Below are 20,139 nucleotides of genomic sequence, written 5' to 3'. Positions count from 1 at the left end.
CACATAATTTATATTCCACATTTAGTTATAGTTACTTATTCCAAGAACATCAGCTACAAATGCTGACAGAGCTCCTATATTTGACTTACCCTCCAAAGATAGTCTAATCCTATCAACTCCAAATCATCCATCATATAGGCTCTTCTTTTTGCTACCAGTTTTCCTTCTCGACAATTCACAGCTTTGAAGAATCTCTCAAAGCATTTCATCCCATTCTCAGTTAACAAGGAAGGATCAAGCTGAAGCACATTACTTTCAAAGAAGTCCTTATTGATATCAGGATCTAAGTCTGGTTCGTCCCCCATTAATTTGGAATACCACTTAAAACAGGCTTCACGATCACAGAGGTAAACTGCATTTTCAGCTAAGCACTTCCATATTTGTTTTGCCTGAGGAGCACACAGCCACAGTTGGCCATCCTTCAATAAAAATCTTAGAAAAAAATTAAAAATTAATTCATTTGATACAACACAACCTACTTGCTTATGTATGAAATAATATCTCTTATCACAACTGTATTTTTAATTACAAATGTCAGTTTTTTAGAAGAAATTGTCAGTTTTTATCTGAGAGTTCCAAGACAGCCAGGGTTACAGAGAAACTGTCTCAAATACAAACAAAAGTCCTTTAATAAGAGCAAGCATTTCTAGCATAAACCAATATTAGAAGTCTACCCTAAAGCTTAAAATAATGAAGTGAATGTTACAACCCAGGGACTAATCTTAAAGCATTCAGAAACACAGGAATACATTGGATTTTTTTTTAATGTGGGAAAATAAGATGTGGCAAAAGCAAAAACAAAATAAATGAAATAAAAATCCCACCAAAGACAGTATATTCAAATATCAAACAAACCTAAGAAAGTTAAGCCGTTCTTGGACTTCTTGAACATGACTATATCTACTTCCCAGTCTCACAGTTTGTGGGTCATAATCTTCATGATCTGTAAATTAGGAAAAATATAAAGCATTATTCATATGGATAATCATACCACCATAGGTCAAGCAATGGTCTCTCAGTTAAAAAAAAAAAAAACACTAATCTGGCTGGGGTGGTGGTAGTGTACACCTTTATCCCAGCATTCAGTAGGCAGAGGCAGGCAAATTTCTGAGAGTAGAGGCAGGTGGATTGATTTCTATGAGTTTGAGGCCAACCTAGTCTACAGAGTGAGTTCCAGACAGCCAAGGCTACACAGAGAAACCCTGTATTGAACCCCCCACAAACCAAAACAAATCATTAATCTTCTATCATCATTATAGAAGGCAACTGAAGATCTACTAATAATTGGTACATTGATAGTCGGGGCTTTCCAACCCATCTAATATCCTAACAAAATATATTTTCCTTTGAGATAACCCAAAGTAAATGATCCTTAAATATTCTATTAAAATTCTTTAGCACAATCCTCTTCCTCTTTTATATACTATAAATTCTGGCCAAGAATATTAGAAAAGTTAAGCTACATCCTCTTGGTATTACAATCAGAAGGCAGATCATGTCACTTTGTGTCAATCCTCATTTGATTACATAGTTGAAACGGTTTCCACCAGGCTTTTCCACTATCAAGATGCTATCTATTTTTCCCCAGTAATTTTTTAGCACCAGCCCTGCTCTACTCTGTGTTTAATTCCTAATACCTTGGACACAGAGCTCTGGAAAAATTCAATGAAAGCCAAATAATCAAGAAAAGTTAAGAAATATGACAGTAGCTTAGTGCTACATGTAAGAGAGGCCTTCTACAGAGAAGCCTATTAAGAACATAGTTGAGCCGGGCATTGGTGGCGCACGCCTTTAGTCCCAGCACACTGGAGGCAGAGGCAGGCGGATCTCTGTGAGTTCAAGGTCAGCCTGGTCTCCAGAGCGAGTGCCAAAATAGGCTCCAAAGCTACACAGAGAAACCCTGTCTCGGGGAAGAAAAAAAAAAAAAAGAACATAGTTGAGTATGGCATGGTGGTGTACATGTTTAGTCTCAGCAGTGGGGAGGCAGAGGCAGGCAGATCTTTGAGAGTTTTAGTTCAGTTGGTCCACAGAGTTGAGTTCCAGGCCAGGCAGGGATATATACAGAGCTCCTGTCTCAAAAACAAAACACCAAACAAACAAAAGTCTATACTTGAACTGTAAATATTCAGTCCTAACAATTCCTTGATTTGTTAGCAAATAAATAAGACAACCCACTGCTGATTTGTGTTGTCTATGTGGCAGGTATCCCGTGGAGAAAATATATGATCAATTCAGGTATCTTTGAAAATGGGTGGGAAGTGGTAATAAATCACAGTTGGGGGGCTGGAGAGAAAGCACAGAGGTTAAGAGCACTGGCTACTCTTCCAGAGGTCCTGAGTTCAATTCCCAGCAACCACAAGGTGACTCACAACCATCTGTAATGCCACCTGGTGCCCCCTTCTGGCCTGGGCAGAACACTGCATACATAATAAATAAATAAATAAATAAATAAATAAATAAATAAATATTTTAGCTGGGTGATAGTGACACATGCCTTTAATCCCAGCACTGGGAAGCAGAGGCAGGTGGATCTCTGCGAGTTCAAGGCCAGCCTGGTCTTCAAAGAGTTCCAGGACAGGCTCAAAACCTACAGAGAAACCCTGTTGGGGGAACTAACAAAGGGGCGGGGGGGGGGCGGGCCCTCGGGGGAGACACTAATAGAATAAAAATAAATATTCTTAGCTGGGCCGTGGTGGCATGCCTTTAGTCCCAGCACTTGGGAGGCAGAGGTGGGTGGATCTCTGCAAGTTAGACACTAGCCTGGTGGACAAGAGCTAGTTCTAGGACAGCCTCTAAAGACACAGAGAAACCCTGTCTCAAACACCCCCCAAAACAAACAAATAAACAAATCAATCACAGCTGGGAGCCAACATAATCAGTTCTTGTTATTTTAAGTACCTAGTTGTGAGAGCCACTTCAGAATGCATTATAAAAAACTAAGTTGTAGCTAGAGAATTGGCTCAGTGGATGAGATCACTTGTTGCTCTTATATGAGCTGGGTTCAATTCCCAGCACAGCATGGTGGCTCAAACTGCCTGTAACTCCAGTTTGGGGGAGATCTGATGCACTCTTCTGACCTCTTCAGGCATACATGCAGGCAAAACATTCATTTACATAAAATAATAAAATACACCCAAAACAATCAAATTCTCCTGTTAAAAAGACTTAATGAAATATATTTCAATTATCAACTTACCAACTTAAATTTTTAGGTTTTTAGGAGAGTTGTGTAATCAGCATCAGTCTTGTAGTATACTATATTTTTTTTCAACCTCAAAGACTATACAAATCATCTCCTATACAAATCTCCTTTTCCTCCCCATACCCAACCCTAAGAAATGTTGGCAGATAATATCACAAAAGTAACTTAATGTGAGTTAAATAGGATTTTAGTAGCTTTAAAAATTACCTGTTACAAAAAAATTACCTGTTACTCATATTGAAACATCTACAGACTAGTTAACAGTGCTGTGAGTTAGAAGAAATGATCCGAAGACTGATTAGGACAAAGAGAAGGTATGTAATACCAATGAATTTAGAGGGAAAAAAATTCCAGTGCTTACTGTGTGCCAGATATTGTTTTAGCATGAATAACTTGTTCAAGGTCATAACAGATACTACTTTTGGGTCATTATTTCAGATTCTGGATAATATATATGCAGACTGACATGTATTCAAACACAGAAATAGACAATATCAGAAAAAAGTGAAGAATGCAAGCATTCTTGTGATCATAAAACTAAGATGAGGCAGTAATTCACGTAAAATTTGATTCAAATAGAGTAGACACCAAACTACACATGTACCACCTAAGTACCCAAAAGCAGAGTTCCCAACCTCTGACAATGAAATACAAAGGTGATGGTGAAGAAATACATAAAAATCAGCAACAAAGCACACATAACCTGTATGACTCTTTCCTTGGGGCAAAGACTGCAGGGAAAATTACAATGTCTCTATATAACCAAGAGATCATAGAAAGAGTCTGATGGATTAAATTCCAAAGTTTAAATGTCTGTGTATAGTGCTTATGACAGTCTTATTTCTCAATGAATTTGGTTTTCTTTGGTATAGAACATTTATACCATATGGTTTTATGCCTATATGGCTTTCAATGTGGTGATGAGAAGAAACTTAAGACTAACAGGATGAAATATCACTATTTGGTGCTCCTCAGCTGACTGATGCTTTAACTGCTTTTATGGAACCTCACTCATCTAGGACTTACCTGGCCCAAAATTTAAGAGCAGAGTCAACAAAATCAGTAGGCTTATCTTAAGAGTTGCTTCATTAAATACATTTATCTGAATTTTTAGTGTTAAAAGTTTGGTGATTTCTAAGTGCCATGAATTTGATGCAATGCTAAGTCCATTCTACTGAAATAGTGTTACAATTAGCTTCATTTTTAATATACACCACTGAAGAGCCTATAAAATACCAATGAATGGCATATATAGAAACCAAATAAGAACCTGTAAGATGACTTTTCTTTTGGGAGTGCTTTACCATAAATCTGATATAAAACAGAGGAGAATGTGTACTAAGAAGCACACTAGTGAAGAGATTCTGACATGGCTAACTTAGAAGGCAAAATATTGACAAAGGCTCCACATATGGAAGACACTTAAAAAGACTTACAGAAAACATGTTTTCTTTCTTTTCTTTTTTGTTTTTTGAGACAGGGTTTCTCTGTGGAATAGCCCTAGCTGTTCTAGAACTTGCTCCGTAGATCAGGCTGGCCTTGAACTCAAGAGATCTGCCTGCCTCTGCCTCTCAAGGACAGCCTCCAAAGCCACAGAGAAACCCTATCTTGAAAAAACAAAAACAAACAAACAAAAAAGATCTGGGCGTCACAAAATAAGAATTAATAAGACCAACTGTATTTTTTAAATATAATTGTCATTTCTAAGGTAATCAATGGAAAACAGTAATCACTGTTACTTTCCATCATTCAGTTATCTTACAATACATACCTCTGGCATACAATCTCATGCTTTCCATGTAAGTTGCAAGGTTTTCTGCTACCAAAGTAACTAGGGCATGATTGTGCTGAAGTTGATTAATTAAGTCATGACGATAAAATACATGGGGGCTTCGCTGAGTTTGACTGAAACGAGAAGAACTTAACAATATAATTAGGCAATTAAACTCTGTTGCAATCAAGAGTTTATCACAACTAAATTCTTAGCTACTAATTAAAAAAAAAAACCTCAAAAGGCAGTTTTGCTCATTTACTTTCTTTAATGGTAATATTAAGCAATTTAAAAGAAATTAATGTGTCAAAAATAAAAGATTATATTACTTGAGAATCAAGCATCTGTTTCTATTTACTTCACAAGGAGTCTACTTCAATGACTATGTCTATTCTCATAATATGGTAGTAGCAAAGCATTTGTGTTAGAACAAAGGGTTATTTGAAAATTACAAAAATCTAAACTTCATTGTATAATTAGAATTGTAATTGCCACCTAATAATGGCAATTTTATAAATTTTTATTAGAGGGTAGAGAGATGGCTTAGCAGGAAAAGGCACTCGACACCAGCTTGAAAACCCGAGTCTGATCCTCATTACACTCTCTCACTATGGAAGGCAAGAACCCCCCACAGGTTGCCCTTCAACTGCCACACAAACAATGAAGCACGAGTCCCCATCCCATTCAAATAAAAAGTGTAAAAAAAATTTAAATTAGCTATTTAAGTTTTACACTGGGAACATTTGGTTTGTAACAGTTGTTCTTGTCACTAGAAAGATAATTCCTTTCCAATTTGTTTTGTCACATTCTTTGAAAGTAGCCAACTTTCAGAGGTACTATTATTCTAGCATAGAGAAGGTCATTAATTTCTAGGAGAGTAGCTAATTTACTATGTCATCCTGGAATCAATGAATTTGAGAAAGGTCAAGTGGTGTTATGCACACTGGGCCAAATACACTCAAAATAGACTACTTTGACAAACATCAACACCCCCCATCTGTATTATCTATTACACAGAGAAATTATGATCTAGAGAATGGAGATTAATTGACTGTATTGTTCACATTTGATTAATGAATATCAGTTCCACTACATTCAGCTCTTTATTTCTATACCAACCACTCTAACTCCATTCCCACATTTATTTCAGTAACCAGATTTTGGAAGCTAAGATAGTGCATTTATCTCACTCACTAATTACTTTGTTTCTTCCTTTAAAAATATTTATTTTCATTACATGTGTATGAGTATTTGCCTATATTTGTCTGCGCACCAATGTATGTGCAGTGCCTATTGAGGCAAGAAGTGGGCATGGAATCCTTTGAAACTGGAGTTACAGATGGTTGTGTGCTGACGTACTCTTAACCACTGTACCATCTCTCCAGTCCCTAGTTTTGTTTATTTGAAATAAGGTTTTACTGTTTCATCCTGGCTGGCCTGGAACTCACTGTGTAAACCAGCCTGGCCTTGACCCACAGAAATCCATCTATCACTGTTTCCTGAATGGTTGGGCACCACCATGACTGGCCTAAGGTAATATACTTAAGGACAGATATTAAAAAGTTTAGTGCTTGGTCTGGAGAGATGGCTCAGAGGTTCAGAGCACTGCCTGCTCTTCCAGAGGTCCTGAGTTCAATTCCCAACAACCACATAGTGGCTCACAACCATCCATTATGAGATCTGGCGCCCTCTTCTGGTGTGCAGATACACATGGAAGCAGAATGTTGTATGCATAATAAATAAAATCTTAAAAAAAAAAGTTTAGTGCTCCATCATGCCATCTACTACTATTTAAATTTTCATGTAATTCAATCTCCTAACTTTAAAAATTGACAACTAAGAAAAATTCTTTTGAAAACTATCACATGACAGCCTGAAACAGCAGTTTCACCTTGTTTCTGATACTGATCACTTTCCTCATCAATGAAACAAAGGAGGTAAGAACGACAAAGATTCTTTTGTTCCAAATGAGCCATTTTCTCTGTTTTCTATCACTCCATTAATTTTCTTTTTAAAGATTTATTTATTTATTATGTATACAGTGTTCTGTCTGTATGTATGCCTGCAGGCCAGAAGAGGGCACTCATTACAGATGGTTCTGACCCACCACGTGGTTGCTGGGAATTGAACTCAGGACCTCTGGAAGAGCAGCCAATGCTCTTAACCTCTGAGCCATCTCTCCAGCCCCTAATTTTTTTTAAAGATTTATTTATTTTATGTATATGGGTTCTCTATTTGCATGTACACCTTTATGCCAGAAAAGGGCAACAAATCCCAATATAAATGGTTGTGAGCCACCATGTGATTGCTGGGAATTGAACTCAGAACCTTTGGAAGAGCCATCTCTCCAACTCCCATTAATTTTTTTTTAAAGTTTGCTTTTACCAACTGAAATTTATTGACAAAACATATAAATAAAAATATATTGTTTAGTTTTAAAAGTCTTACCTCAAATTTTGAGGCGCTTCACCAAACAAACTACAAATTTCTCTAATTTGTTTCAGTGCAGGAATGACCCATTTGTCATTTGTGCGAAGTTCTTCTATAAAGCGATCTATCCACTGGATCTTTTGTGTGTCCCGGTCCTTAAACAATTCCAATGTTTAAATAGATCAATGATAAATGTATACTACAGTGAAATTAAGCTAAATTCCAATAATCAGTTTTTCTTATATTAACATGATAAATGGTACATAAAGAGTTTAATGTTTTTTTAAAAAAAATTCTGTATGTCTTAACTTCATATTTACTACCAAACTCTAAAAAGCAAAACAGAAATTAACTACATACATTCAGTATAATTTGAGTTAAAACTTGCCAGGCTTGAGTTTAACGTTTTAAATTAAGAGATTTTACCTCACTACAGAGTCATGTAACACCCTGATGAAATGATCTATTTAGGAAATTCTACTAATTATTCTTAATCTTTTATGAGCAAATAAAACATTTTATCTCCAAAGTCCCTAACTCAGCTTTAATACTCTATGATCTATTTGAAACTAACATTCCTTTACCATATATTAGACAACACTATCACTAAATGATGTAGTTTGTACTTTCTCCCTGAGACTCAGATAGTTCATAAAAAGTTATTTTAGAAACGTTAAGGCAGACTTACATGAGAAATCAGTTCTTGATATCATTTAAAAGATAATGCCAGAATTACTTAAAATTCTCCTATATTTAAGCCATCCTAACAGTGAAGGTGCAGGAAAGCCATAAAACTAAGCTATACAGCACCCTCTTACCTGGGAGCAACTATAATCTAGTATTTTGATATGAGCACTGAGAGCCAGGTCCATGATATCTACAGGAACATCATCACTATGGGCTAGATTCCACAGAAGGTTCAATACTTTATGCGCCATTACACCATCTTTATCATCCTCTGCAAGACGGCGAATCAGCTCAAGGAGCTTTTCACGTTGTTTTTTACTTGCATTTGTCCAACTGGCCTAGAAAGACATTTAAGTGACAAGAAAATTCATATTTGGTTTTCTTCTCTAAGTGTCTGTGTGGGTAGAGTTGAAGATCTCTCTGAATTTGGGTTCAGCATGGTCTACACATTGAGTTCCAAGCCAGCCAGGGATACAGTGAGACACGTTATCCCCAACTCAATACAAAAGTACTTATTATTTAGTAACTTCTTGATAAGTATTTATTACTCCAAATGGGGAATCAAACAATCATTAGAGAACCAATCATTAAGAAATTATCTAAAGATTATCCTGGGAGGAAGAGGTCCCAAGAGATATAACAATTGTTCTATTTATTTCCTTCATACAAGTATGTCACTGGTTATGTATCACTGACATCTGAAGAGTCATCGCAAGATCAAGGATGAATGACTATTAACTTTAGGGCATTCACAGTAACTGATTACATTACATATTTTCTCAGTTTTTTTTTTTTTTTGGTTTTTCGAGGCAGGGTTTCTCTGTGGCTTTGGAGGCTGTCCTGGAACTAGCTCTTGTAGACCAGGCTGGTCTCGAACTCACAGAGATCCTCCTGCCTCTGCCTCCCAAGTGCTGGGATTAAAGGCGTAAGCCACCAACGCCCGGCATACATTATTTTCTCAGCTGTCTTTTACATACTTCAAATAGAAGGGGAGAATGTATACAGCAAGCTTATCTTTGCATGTGTGAAATGTGTAAGATGATACTTAAAAATACAAAAAACATACATTTTATACTTTGTTCCCTTGAAAGCAGTGAAATTTTCAAGACACCAATTTACAACCTAGAAGCTTACTGAAAATACGGACTTCTAGAGACAGGAGGTGCATGCCTTTAATCTCAGCAGGGGCAGGTGCATCTCTGCATTCAAGGCCACCCTAGTTATAGAGCAAGTTCCAAGACAGGACAGCCAGGGATACACAGAGAAACCCTATCTCAAAAAACCTAGTGACTGACTTAATATGCCTGGGAAAGAGGGTAATTTGTTCCCCCTACTGTGAAATATACATTTACGAAGATGTAAACCTAGACCACCAGATAGTAAATAGGTGAATGAATATTTTCAAACACGAAGAAACATTTTCTAAATATAAAGATCCCTGTTATCTAGGGGGGAAAATCCTATGTACATAGAAATCATAATGTGAAATTATGGAATACATTGTTCACTCTGGTAATGATTGTTCTAGATCAAAGCCTCTCTCTGAGGAGAAATCATATTGAGTAAGCATATTAACAATAAAGTTTAAATTGGTCTTTATCTGGGGAAAAAAAGATGTAAACACATTTCATCAAGAGTCACAAACAAACAAACATCACAGACATCAATATAACCATTAAAAACCATATGTGGTAAACAGAACCCAAGAAGCCATCTGGAACTATTTCTGGAGTTTATGTTAATTTAATCAAGGCAATAAGATTATTAATATTCATCCATGTTGCTAAATCATTCCAGTTTGCCATGAAGTATTCATTATATGGGCATCCCTTACATTTCCTTTCTACATAGCGGTTTATAGCTATTATATAAAACACTTCAGTTAAAGTAGTTTTGAACATGCACTCTGGTGCACATATGCAAGAATCTTGTGATGTTTGGGGATGAATGAGAGCCTTGTAACGCTACCCTGCAATTCTACTGCTGAGCTATACTACTAGTCCCAAGAGTACTGTACTTCATCAAAAACACCCCTTAACCTTCCAAAGTGTTGCAACAACTTATATTCCCAGTCAGAAGCCATTATTTTTAGTAGTAATACTTGATCTAATGCCAACTGTTAATAGGACCTCCCTTTGTGAACACAGTCATAATCTTATATTCTTAATCCACAAGTTCACTAACCAATTAAGCATTCACTGAGTTTCAGCAACTGATGCAAGAGACTATTAATACTACATAACTTGGAAGGTACATGACTCGACCAATACAAATGTAATTGTATGATCTTGGCGCTACCTTATAAACTATTACATTTCTATTAAGTTATGCTTTTAATAATAAGCACATGTCCCCAGAACACCATGATATTAGAAATTCCTTTTTCCTGTCATTTCTTGAGTTTCTCATAATCATCCTTTCCTACTTTTCTATAGTTTACTTCAACCTATTTCCAAAATACAATATGGGAAAAGAAATCCAAAATGATAACATGAATTTTGAAAATGAATGACACTCCTTATCAGGGCTATTAGCACTATTATAAAAATCAAGTTTTTTTTTTTTTTGCTTTCTTGAGACAAGAATTTCTCTTTAGCTTTGGAGGCTGTCCTGGAACTTGATCTATAGACCAGGCCGGCCTCGAATTCAGAGATCTGCCTGCTTCTGTCTCCCATGAGCTGGGATTAAAAGTGTGCGCCGCTGCCATCACCACTTAGCTCAAAATCGAGTTTTTTTTTGGTTTTTTTTTTTTTTTTTTTTTTTGTTTTTTCGACAGGGTTTCTCTGTGGCTTTGGAGGCTGTCCTAAAACTAGCTCTTGTAGACTAGGCTGGTCTTGAACTCAGAGATCCACCTGCCTCTGCCTCAAGTGCTGGGATTAAAGGCATGCACAACCAATGCCCAGCAAAATCAAGTTCTTATAGGCAAAGAAAACACTAACAAAATCCTTCACACCAGATAAAGTCCTTCACACTTCAAAGACTATCTTATGAGATTTTAATTATTTGTTGGCTAAGAACAATTTGTAGTTCTAATGAATCAATTCTTTCTAAAATTAAAATAGTAATAGCCTCCCCGTATTAATAATTACCTTAAAGCAATCAAAAAGATGATCAAGTTGTTCAGGAGAAAAATCCCAAGCCAATTTGGCCAGTAGATCATGTACATTCTTCACAATGGCTTCATGTTTCCCTGCCTATTGAAAAATAAAAACAAAGAAGATTATTGCACACTAGGCTGTGAATAACAGAAACATTATATACAGTGATTGCTGATGACCCTCAGGAAGTTACTACAATCTCCATTATTACATAAAATTCTTAACATTATTAATTTTTAAATAAATTATTTATTATGCATATACTTGTCAGAACAGGACAAAAATCAGGATCTCATTATAGATGGTTGTGAGTCACCATATGGTTGCTGGGAATTGAATTCAGGACCTCTGGAAGAGCAGCCAGTGCTCTTAACCTCTGAGCCATCTCTCCAGCCCCACATCATTAATTCTTTAGACCTAAAACCTGACAATTCCATTTCTGCATACACATAGTTAATATGTATTTTAGAAATTCTTTATCAACTTGTTAGGGTTGCTCTGTGTAGCCCTGGCTGCCCTCCAACTCAAGAGATCCATCCACCGGCCTTTGCCCTGAGCACTAGGTGTTCGCCAACACTGCCCAGCTTAATTTTTGTAATACAGCTTATTGAATGAACTAAGATATTAATGCCATAAATAAAATACATTATTTTTTTCCCAAACTGGAAGTTTAAATACTTAAAATAGCAAGGCTATTTTCTCTATTTCTATAAGCTAAAAAAGACTAAAGCTTTGTAAATTAGAACTCAGCAATATTTATGTAGATTCTGGCTCTTAAAAACTTTTCAAAAAGGTTGCTAATCCTCCTGAAAAGTCATTTAATAATGAATAATTGAGCGATTTAACTATGCTAAAGGGTTTTCTAAGTCTTAAAGTCAATGATATACATTTTTCCAACAGATATAGATTATTTTGTGATCCCTAGCCCTTGTTTTCTGGGTCAGAATCTTGCTTTGTAGCCTATGCTAATTTCCAATTCATGATTCTCCCCCTTTTCTACTTCCCATGTGCTGAGACTGCAGATATACACAAGCACAATCAACTTCCCTATTATTTTACTTTTTGCCTCTTTAACTTTTAATAAGTATGAATTGTTGCATATTTAAGCATTACTGTCAATTTTAGAAGTTTCTAGAAGAATTTCTATAAGAAGTATTTAAAGGTTTCAAAATTCTTACCTGTGCTGCCCAGATATTATCAAGGTCTTCCAAGGTGAGAGCTTTTTCTTTGATGACAAAACGAAGGATCTTTTCTAGTTTCTCTACATACTGTGGTTGATGAAGACTATCTCTTAAAACTATGGATAAAATATTATTCTGTTGTATCCATTCCTAAAGAGAGAGAGATTTCAAAACAAATTAAATCACAAAGACTTTTTGAAAGTACCATAATGTAACAATATGGAGGCATCCTAAAGCATATTTACAAAATAATGTGCAAGGATGCATTTTCAGAATAGAAAATTATTTTAAAAATCTAGTTTTTACCCCTGAAATGTAATCTTGATGTATAGTACAGACTAATCTTAAATTTGATATCCTCTTGCCTCCACCTCCATCCTAAGTGCTGGGATTAAACTGGTTTAAAGGTACAAGCTACCATATTTGACATAGTAATTTATCAGTAAGTATCTCCATAAATTATACTCAAATCATTAAAAATATTTAAAATAACTCCTTTTAGCTCACAAAAATATCATTTAAATGCAATAAAACACTAAGGTTTAGGTAGAATGAGCATAATGAGGCCAACTTTGATATGTTTAGGTTTCTTGCATGAATTCTAATCCTGGGGGCTGGAGAGATGATGGCTCAGTGGTTAAGAGCACTGGCTTTTCTTCCAGAGGTCTGTGTTCAATTCCCACCAACCACATGGTGGCTCACAACCATCTGTAACAAGATCTGGTGCCCTCTTCTGGCCTGCAGACATATATGCAGACAGAACACTAAAATCTTCAAAAAAAAAAAAAAAATTCTAATTCTGTCCCAGAATGGTTTTAAACTTAGGTCAAAACATAGTTTTTAAAAAGACTTTTATTAATTAATTGCCATGTACCGGACCCTAATGTGATCCACCACCTCTTTTGTCTTTTAAACAATCCAAGTCAGATATACACTGTAGAGATACTGGCACTGATACCTGAATCAAGTCTGCATGCTTTCATTGTCTGTTTCCATAACACGGTGCTAGGCTAGGCTATAGCTTGACTGTCATTCTGACTCTACAGTATTCAACTTCCTGAGAATAAAGGTAGGTGGAACCAAAATGCACCATAAATGAGTTTTTAGCTAGTAAAGGAGTTTTAAAACTTCCCAACTTGTAAAAGGGATTTTTCCCCTAAGATATAATAATATATATTAATTGTCAAACTACTACAAAAATTTTTTGATATTTAATGCCATTTTCTGTATGTTCTAGGGTGAGTCACACCGCTCAAGGACCAACATTACCAATGCAGACAGGCACATGACAGACACAAAATTAGACATCACCTGTCCTCCCCACCCAGGGACAAGGTCTAAATATCTAAATATCCTAAATGTTCATATTTTTCTTTTTGTTGACTACTGAACCTAAGGCCTCACTGAATATATCTCTAACCTGTCCATAGTTTTTTTTTTAAAATCACATTTTAATGATTTCCCCTATTAACAGGGGAGATCCTTGGAGGTAAAGATATGTACTCAAGTAACATGGGTTTTATAATTTCAATGGTAACTTATTCATTAAAGCTGCAATTCATAAAATATATACAGGAAACAGTTTTCTAAGTATTTAATGCAAAAATGATACAAACTTAAGCACTTTAAAAACAAATTCTCAAAAATCAAGATAATAGGGTAATTTGTGCAGCTCTTAGTCTACATATTGAGACATATGTAGCCCTTGCTAGCCTCAAGCTTATATCAAATCTTCCTGCCTCTGCTTCCCCAGTGCTGAGATTCCAGTTGTGTACCACCACACCCACCTATTTTCAAGCCATTAACTAGAATCAGTCATATGAACAGGACCCTTCTTCAATTTTGTTCAAATATTATCTCATTTTAATCAATTTCCCAGTCTATAGCAAATCTTACAATAAGCTAATCATTACATTCAACAATAAATTAATTTATTAAACACATGCTCAGCTACCAAATAATTATGCTACTTTAGAAACTTTAGATTAGCTGGGCATTGGTGACGAATGCCTTTAGTCCCAGCCACTCAGGAGGCAGAGGCAGGCACATCTCTATGAGTTCAAGACCAATCTGGTCTACAAGAGCTAGTTCTAGGACAGCCTCCAAAGCCACAGAGAAACCCCGTCTCAAAAACAAGAAAAGAAAGTTTGAGATTAACAATCTTGTAAATTAATCAAAACATTCAATTGTCAACTTTAATTTAGAATGCTAACATTAATAATTTAAGTGACAGCCATTCTAGGTTTAAGTATTTACTTAAAAAATAAATAAAGTAAAAGGACTCACAGCCATCCTCTCTGCCGTGAGCCACTCTTCTTCCTCAGGATTGCCATGCCGATGGGTATAGTATGACACACTAGAAATTACTTTATTAACTTCATTCAGTGCATTCATTTTTCCATTGAAAGAAGAAATTTGTAATAATCTGTAAGAGAAATTCAGTTTTAAATTGAATCTAAAAATTTATGTGCATGATTATTTCCGAAGATAAGGAACTTACCTAAGTATCATTTTTAATCTAAATATTTCTAAGTTCTTTACAGTTTCTTCTTGTCCAGGAACCCGGGAAGCTAAATTCTTCAAAGATTTAATAATCATTGAAAGAGCATCATTTTTGGCTTCATTCTTTGCTTCCTTTTTCAGTTCTTCATCAGTTAAGTTTTCTAAAAACTGTGGAACCATTTCTATTATTGGAAGAAAGTACTTTTTCACTGTGTGAAGAGTGAGAAACTCGTAGCACTGTCCAAATGGTCTGAAATGAGATGGGAAACTTCTGTAAATACCAATTTCTTAAAATCAATTTAGTTCATTCTCACAGTACATGTATTATTTTTAAAAACATCTAGTTAAGAGATAAAAAATCTCCATTTGAACTGTTTTTAGTTTTTTTTTTTTTTTTTGTGTGTGTGTGTGTGTGTGTGTGTGTGTGTGTGTGTGTGTGTGTGTGTGTGTGTGTGTGTTCCTCAGAGGACAGAGATATCAGATCCCCTGGGAGTTGGTGTTAAAGACAGTTGTGAGCCACTTGCTGTAGGTTCTGGGAATAGAATTCATATCATTTGAAAAACAGCCACTTAACCACTGAGACATCTCTCCAGCCCCAATTACTCCACTTCTTAATTGAACCACAATAAAATCAGAAACTAAGAGCACTGAACATTTCATTTTAAAATATAACTTACTTAATAAGGGCTGCAATTATCTGAACGTTTAATGCTGATCCATTAATAAAACGATCATGCAATATCTGGAATCCATTTAAAGTGCCAAATTTGTTGAGCAGATCTACCAGCCAACCCTGCAATACATTAAGAAGAAAGTTTACGTTTTTTGACTTTAAGAAAAATAATTTTGACTAATATATTAAAACCAATTAATGTCAAATCATTCATGAAAAGACTTCAAAACATTCAGTAATCCACCTGTGATGAATCGTAAGTAGCAAGCACAAATTAAATTACCAAAACACACTGCTTGTATCAACACTGCTAATGAAGAATTAAAACCATGTTTCTGTCTCAGCAATCACACTGTAAGAGAATGTGGCTTTCCTAAGCACCTAAAAACACCTATATTAATTTATGAGGTTAAAAGGCTCAAGTAATAGATCAAGGAAAAGCTATTTAATAATCTAGTATTAAAAATTCTGAGTAAATCCTCTCATATCCAAGACAGGGTTTCTTGGTGTAGCCCTGGCTGTCCTGGAATATACCCTGTAGACTAGGCTGGCCTTGAACTCACAGGGATCTGCTTGCCTCTGCCTCCCGAGTGCTAGGATTAAAGGCATAAGCCACCATCATCACACACATGCGGTTTCTCTGTGTAATTCACTTTCTAGACCAAGCTAGACTCAAACCTTGAGACCTGTCTATCTCTGTCTCTGGGATCAAAGGTGTGCACCATCATGCCTGGCTAGATGTAACTTGTTTAAAGATTATCTTTACTTTGATGGTAACTGGATCCTACTCAAGCAAACTAAGCCATCTAGTGACAACAATATGAACTTGAAAAATAACAGTTCCAAGTTCAACACATTGCTGGTGATTTCAAGCTCTCATATGACTTTCAATTTTTTTTTTTTTTGGCTGGTTAGGAAAAGGGAAAACAATCCCCAAATCTCCTAGGGACTAGATAGGTGACTGCTGTTATGCACTGCATACTTTTATAGGCAAATTAAGTTCAATTCCAAGCACCCACATGGTGTCTGTAACTCTGGTTCTAGGGGATCTAGTGCCCTCTTCTGGCCTCTGAAGGGCACCGGGTGTGCATATGGTATACAAATATACACGCAAATTACTCATGCACATGCAATATAAACAAATCTTAACATTTCCCTAAAGTCTAAACTTTAGGAACTATGTATTACTAGTACTTACTAAAGGAAATAAAAATTATAAAAGTATAAATAAATTTAAAAGTATATAGTAAGCTATGCGGTGGTGGTGCACGCCTTTAATACCAGCACTCAGGAGGCAGAGGCAGGCAGATCTCTGTGAGATTAAGGCCAGCCTGGTCTCCAGAGTGAGTTCCAGGACAGCCAAGACTGTTTCAAGGGGAACTCTGCCTCGGACCCCACCTCCCACCCCAAGTATATAGTAAGAAACTATAGTCTGTTTATATTATTGTAGGAAATGTATATTTGTTTTCAAGTATATATTTTAGTAACATTTACCATCCTGCTTCTATTTTATAATTTCTATTATTTTACTTTTGTGATGTATTACTAAGCATGTATAACATATACCTATTTTGGAGTTTAAAAAAACCATCCATGGCCTTACTGATCCATACTTGAAGTCTTTAAGCAGTCATAGCTCTATCATTAATATTGTTATTATTATAAAGGAAACATATTTTTATATTAACCAAATTATGAATTTCCACATTGAGTAGAAGATAATAGGGATTAACTATACAAGGGGGGGAAGAGATCCATAAACTCTGAACTACAATACTATGACTATGCAAAAAGGCTCCTAAGTCTCATTTAAGTCTTAAAGTCCATTTGGTTGTCAGATCTCAACCATTACTACACAGAAAAACTTAACAGTAGTAGATAGAATACAATAAAACAGACATAGCTTTGGTATAAAGAATTCAAACCATAATGCAAAATCCCTTTCAGAGTACAATTAAATTAGTGTTTTTCAATGTTAATATGAGATTGAAATTATTTAAAAGTTCTGTGGTAGAACCAAACAACCTTAATATTTAATTTTGAAAATAATAAACCAACATACTTTTGGTGATCGAGGGTCTGGAGAACGAGCGAAGAGTTCATCTTCAGGCACCTGGGCACTTGCAGACACTGATTCACATGGACGTGTACCATTGTAGATATGGAACTTGCAATGAGGATTTAAGGCCATGGCAAGAAGTTCTAGAAGTGGAAACCAGTCTTGGGCCAACTTAGCCACACACAGCTCCACCAGGCGATGAGTATTGTTAATAATACATCTCTGTTATATATGGGAGAAAGGTTGATTTAGAATGTGAAACATCCCAATTTCAAACAGAAGTTGTAATCCTAATTACCATTACCTTAATATTAACTGAACTCCCCATTTTTATACTGATTACTTGAATTATATCTATTCCACTAGTACCAAATTAATTTGCTTTATAATTTATATGGTTTGCACTTTCAAAAAGCTTCTTGCTTAAAAATGAAATAGGTAGTATGAGTTGCCAAATTCTACTCTTCGTCTTCAGACAAGATACAAATCACCAATTTTTCCCCCTCTTTGGAATTCTTACACTAGAAGCAACAGTTCTAAAATTGAAATATCAGTTACCCCAGATGGAAGACTATATACTGACAAGCTCTGTATTTCTAAATCTGAGAAATTGTTACTATGGGATTTTTACCTCATCATTGTAATTGAAAAAATGTTCAGACCACCCACAAAAGCATCATATGCTCTATGGCTATTTCCAAAATGAAACAAGTAACAGGTATGTAATGTAGCATTTATAACATCTTATTAATCCAGATACAACTTTTTTCACTCTTTAAGCAAAATCTGATCACATCCTAACAAGCACTAAAGTATTTGCATTTGCTTCTGTTCATTGTTTGGACATACCAGGGCCCTGAGATCACTTTAAGTAGTCTACTTAAAAGGGATGAAAATTGTAAACTGAATTCAGACTATAGAACTGTTTAAACAGTAACTCATGGCTTAAATACTTAAACACACACACACACACACACACACACACACACACACACACACACACACACACACACACACACGTCCTCCCAAAGGATCATTATATAATGTGCTTTTTAAAAGTCAAATGAAAAACTCACATGAATCTCAAACTTCCAACCACTCACTGCTTCATCTGTAAGGATTTTTGTGAATGAGATTGTTAGCCCATCTCTGAAAAATCGCTGACATGCTTCACTTTTAACATCAAGACCTAAGAAAAGGGAGAAAAAATATAAACATTATTTCATAATGCCTAACTATGTGATGAAAGATGTAACTGGAAACATAGATGACAGGCTAAAGTTGAAGAGTACTTCTAGAAAAAGTCCACAGTATTATCATAACACTGTTGTTATTTCAAAGATTTTACATGTCAGAAAGGAAACTTAATTCAGAAATAAATTTTTTAAGATTATCATTTATAGAAACACACACAAATCTATGTGAGGGGCCTGAGTGTATATCATGTTTCATGCAGGTACTATTAAGAGGTCAGAAGGCAGTGTCTGATTCCCAGAAACTGGCATTACAGCTAGTTATGGGCCACCAGTCATGGGTGCTAGGAACTAAATTCTGGGTCCCCACTCCAAGAGCACCAAACATTCATAGCTGCTAAGCTATCTCTTCAGGCCTTCCAAATCAAATTCTAAAATAATTATACAAAAGTTTATTCAATGTGACAATATTAACAATACCTCAGGGCTAGAGCTCAGTGCAAGGGCACCTAGTCTAACATGCACAAGGATCTTATGTAAAACATCAATGAAGTAAAAAAAAAAAAAAAAGGGAAATAAAAAATTTAATTAAAAATGCTGCAAATTATGACACTATCTTAAACCCCAAAATGATGGTCATTACCATGTGACTGCTAAAAATGCTAAATATTTCATAGCATTTTTTCCTGAAAATAAGCCTTAAATTTTACATCACAATTATTTTTAAAATATTGGTTTGCAAACTATGTACTTAGCACCCAGTCATATCTTTACTATTCACCAAGTAACCAAGTAAGATGAATTGTTTCACTATCTATACATCTCTCTTCTTCCAAGCCAAGAACATATTTTTTTCTTTTGTCTTTTTTTTTAAAAATGCATTTGTGTGTCTACATGCACACATGCATAATTGGAGGGTGGTGCTATGGAGTGCATATGGAAGTCAGAGGACAACTTCTGTGGAGCCAGTTTGATCTTGACACCCCCTCCCCGCCCCCCCCCGCCCCTTTTTGGGATTTTTTGAGACAGGGTTTCTCTGTGTAGCTTTGTACACCTGGCTGGCCTCAAACTCACTGCCTCTGCCTCCTGAGTGCTGCGATTATTAAAGGCTTGTGCCACCAGCACCCAGCTTGATCCTGCCACCTTTAAGTGGGCTCCAGGAATTGAATCCAGATCACCAGGCCATTTTGCCAGCTCTATTTTATCTTTACTTCATCTCATCTGATTTAAGAAAGACAACAAAGCCATGCCTCACCAAATGCAAAGAACACCTTTAGTATCTCAATTTGTACATAAAAATTGATGTTGATTGTACAATATGAGTGACATTAAACTTTAAAAAT

The 20,139-nt window shown here is 35.7% G+C and overlaps 1 protein-coding gene across 5 annotated transcripts in view; it reads right to left on the bottom strand.

Annotated features, from left to right (window-relative positions):
* The window catches only part of Usp9x (ubiquitin specific peptidase 9 X-linked), a 110,018-nt gene that overhangs the window by 52,340 nt on the left and 37,539 nt on the right, over positions 1-20,139 (bottom strand). For 4 of the 5 annotated variants that reach the window (XM_027433145.2, XM_027433144.2, XM_027433143.2 and 1 more), the window contains 12 exons: positions 18,680-18,792; positions 17,607-17,825; positions 15,549-15,664; positions 14,870-15,121; positions 14,656-14,794; positions 12,367-12,519; positions 11,180-11,284; positions 8,222-8,428; positions 7,422-7,558; positions 4,974-5,122; positions 856-943; positions 90-432 (listed from right to left, as the gene is read on the bottom strand). In XM_027433145.2, the coding sequence (XP_027288946.1) occupies positions 90-432; positions 856-943; positions 4,974-5,122; positions 7,422-7,558; positions 8,222-8,428; positions 11,180-11,284; positions 12,367-12,519; positions 14,656-14,794; positions 14,870-15,121; positions 15,549-15,664; positions 17,607-17,825; positions 18,680-18,792 (2,021 nt within the window). The remainder of the gene's footprint in view (positions 1-89; positions 433-855; positions 944-4,973; positions 5,123-7,421; positions 7,559-8,221; positions 8,429-11,179; positions 11,285-12,366; positions 12,520-14,655; positions 14,795-14,869; positions 15,122-15,548; positions 15,665-17,606; positions 17,826-18,679; positions 18,793-20,139) is intronic. The other variant, XM_027433147.2, reaches the window with a different exon arrangement.

The sequence above is a fragment of the Cricetulus griseus genome, chromosome X (genome assembly GCF_003668045.3).
Source record: "Cricetulus griseus strain 17A/GY chromosome X, alternate assembly CriGri-PICRH-1.0, whole genome shotgun sequence".
NCBI classification, from domain to species: domain Eukaryota; kingdom Metazoa; phylum Chordata; class Mammalia; order Rodentia; family Cricetidae; genus Cricetulus; species Cricetulus griseus.
This window is presented reverse-complemented; position numbering and strand designations above follow the sequence as displayed.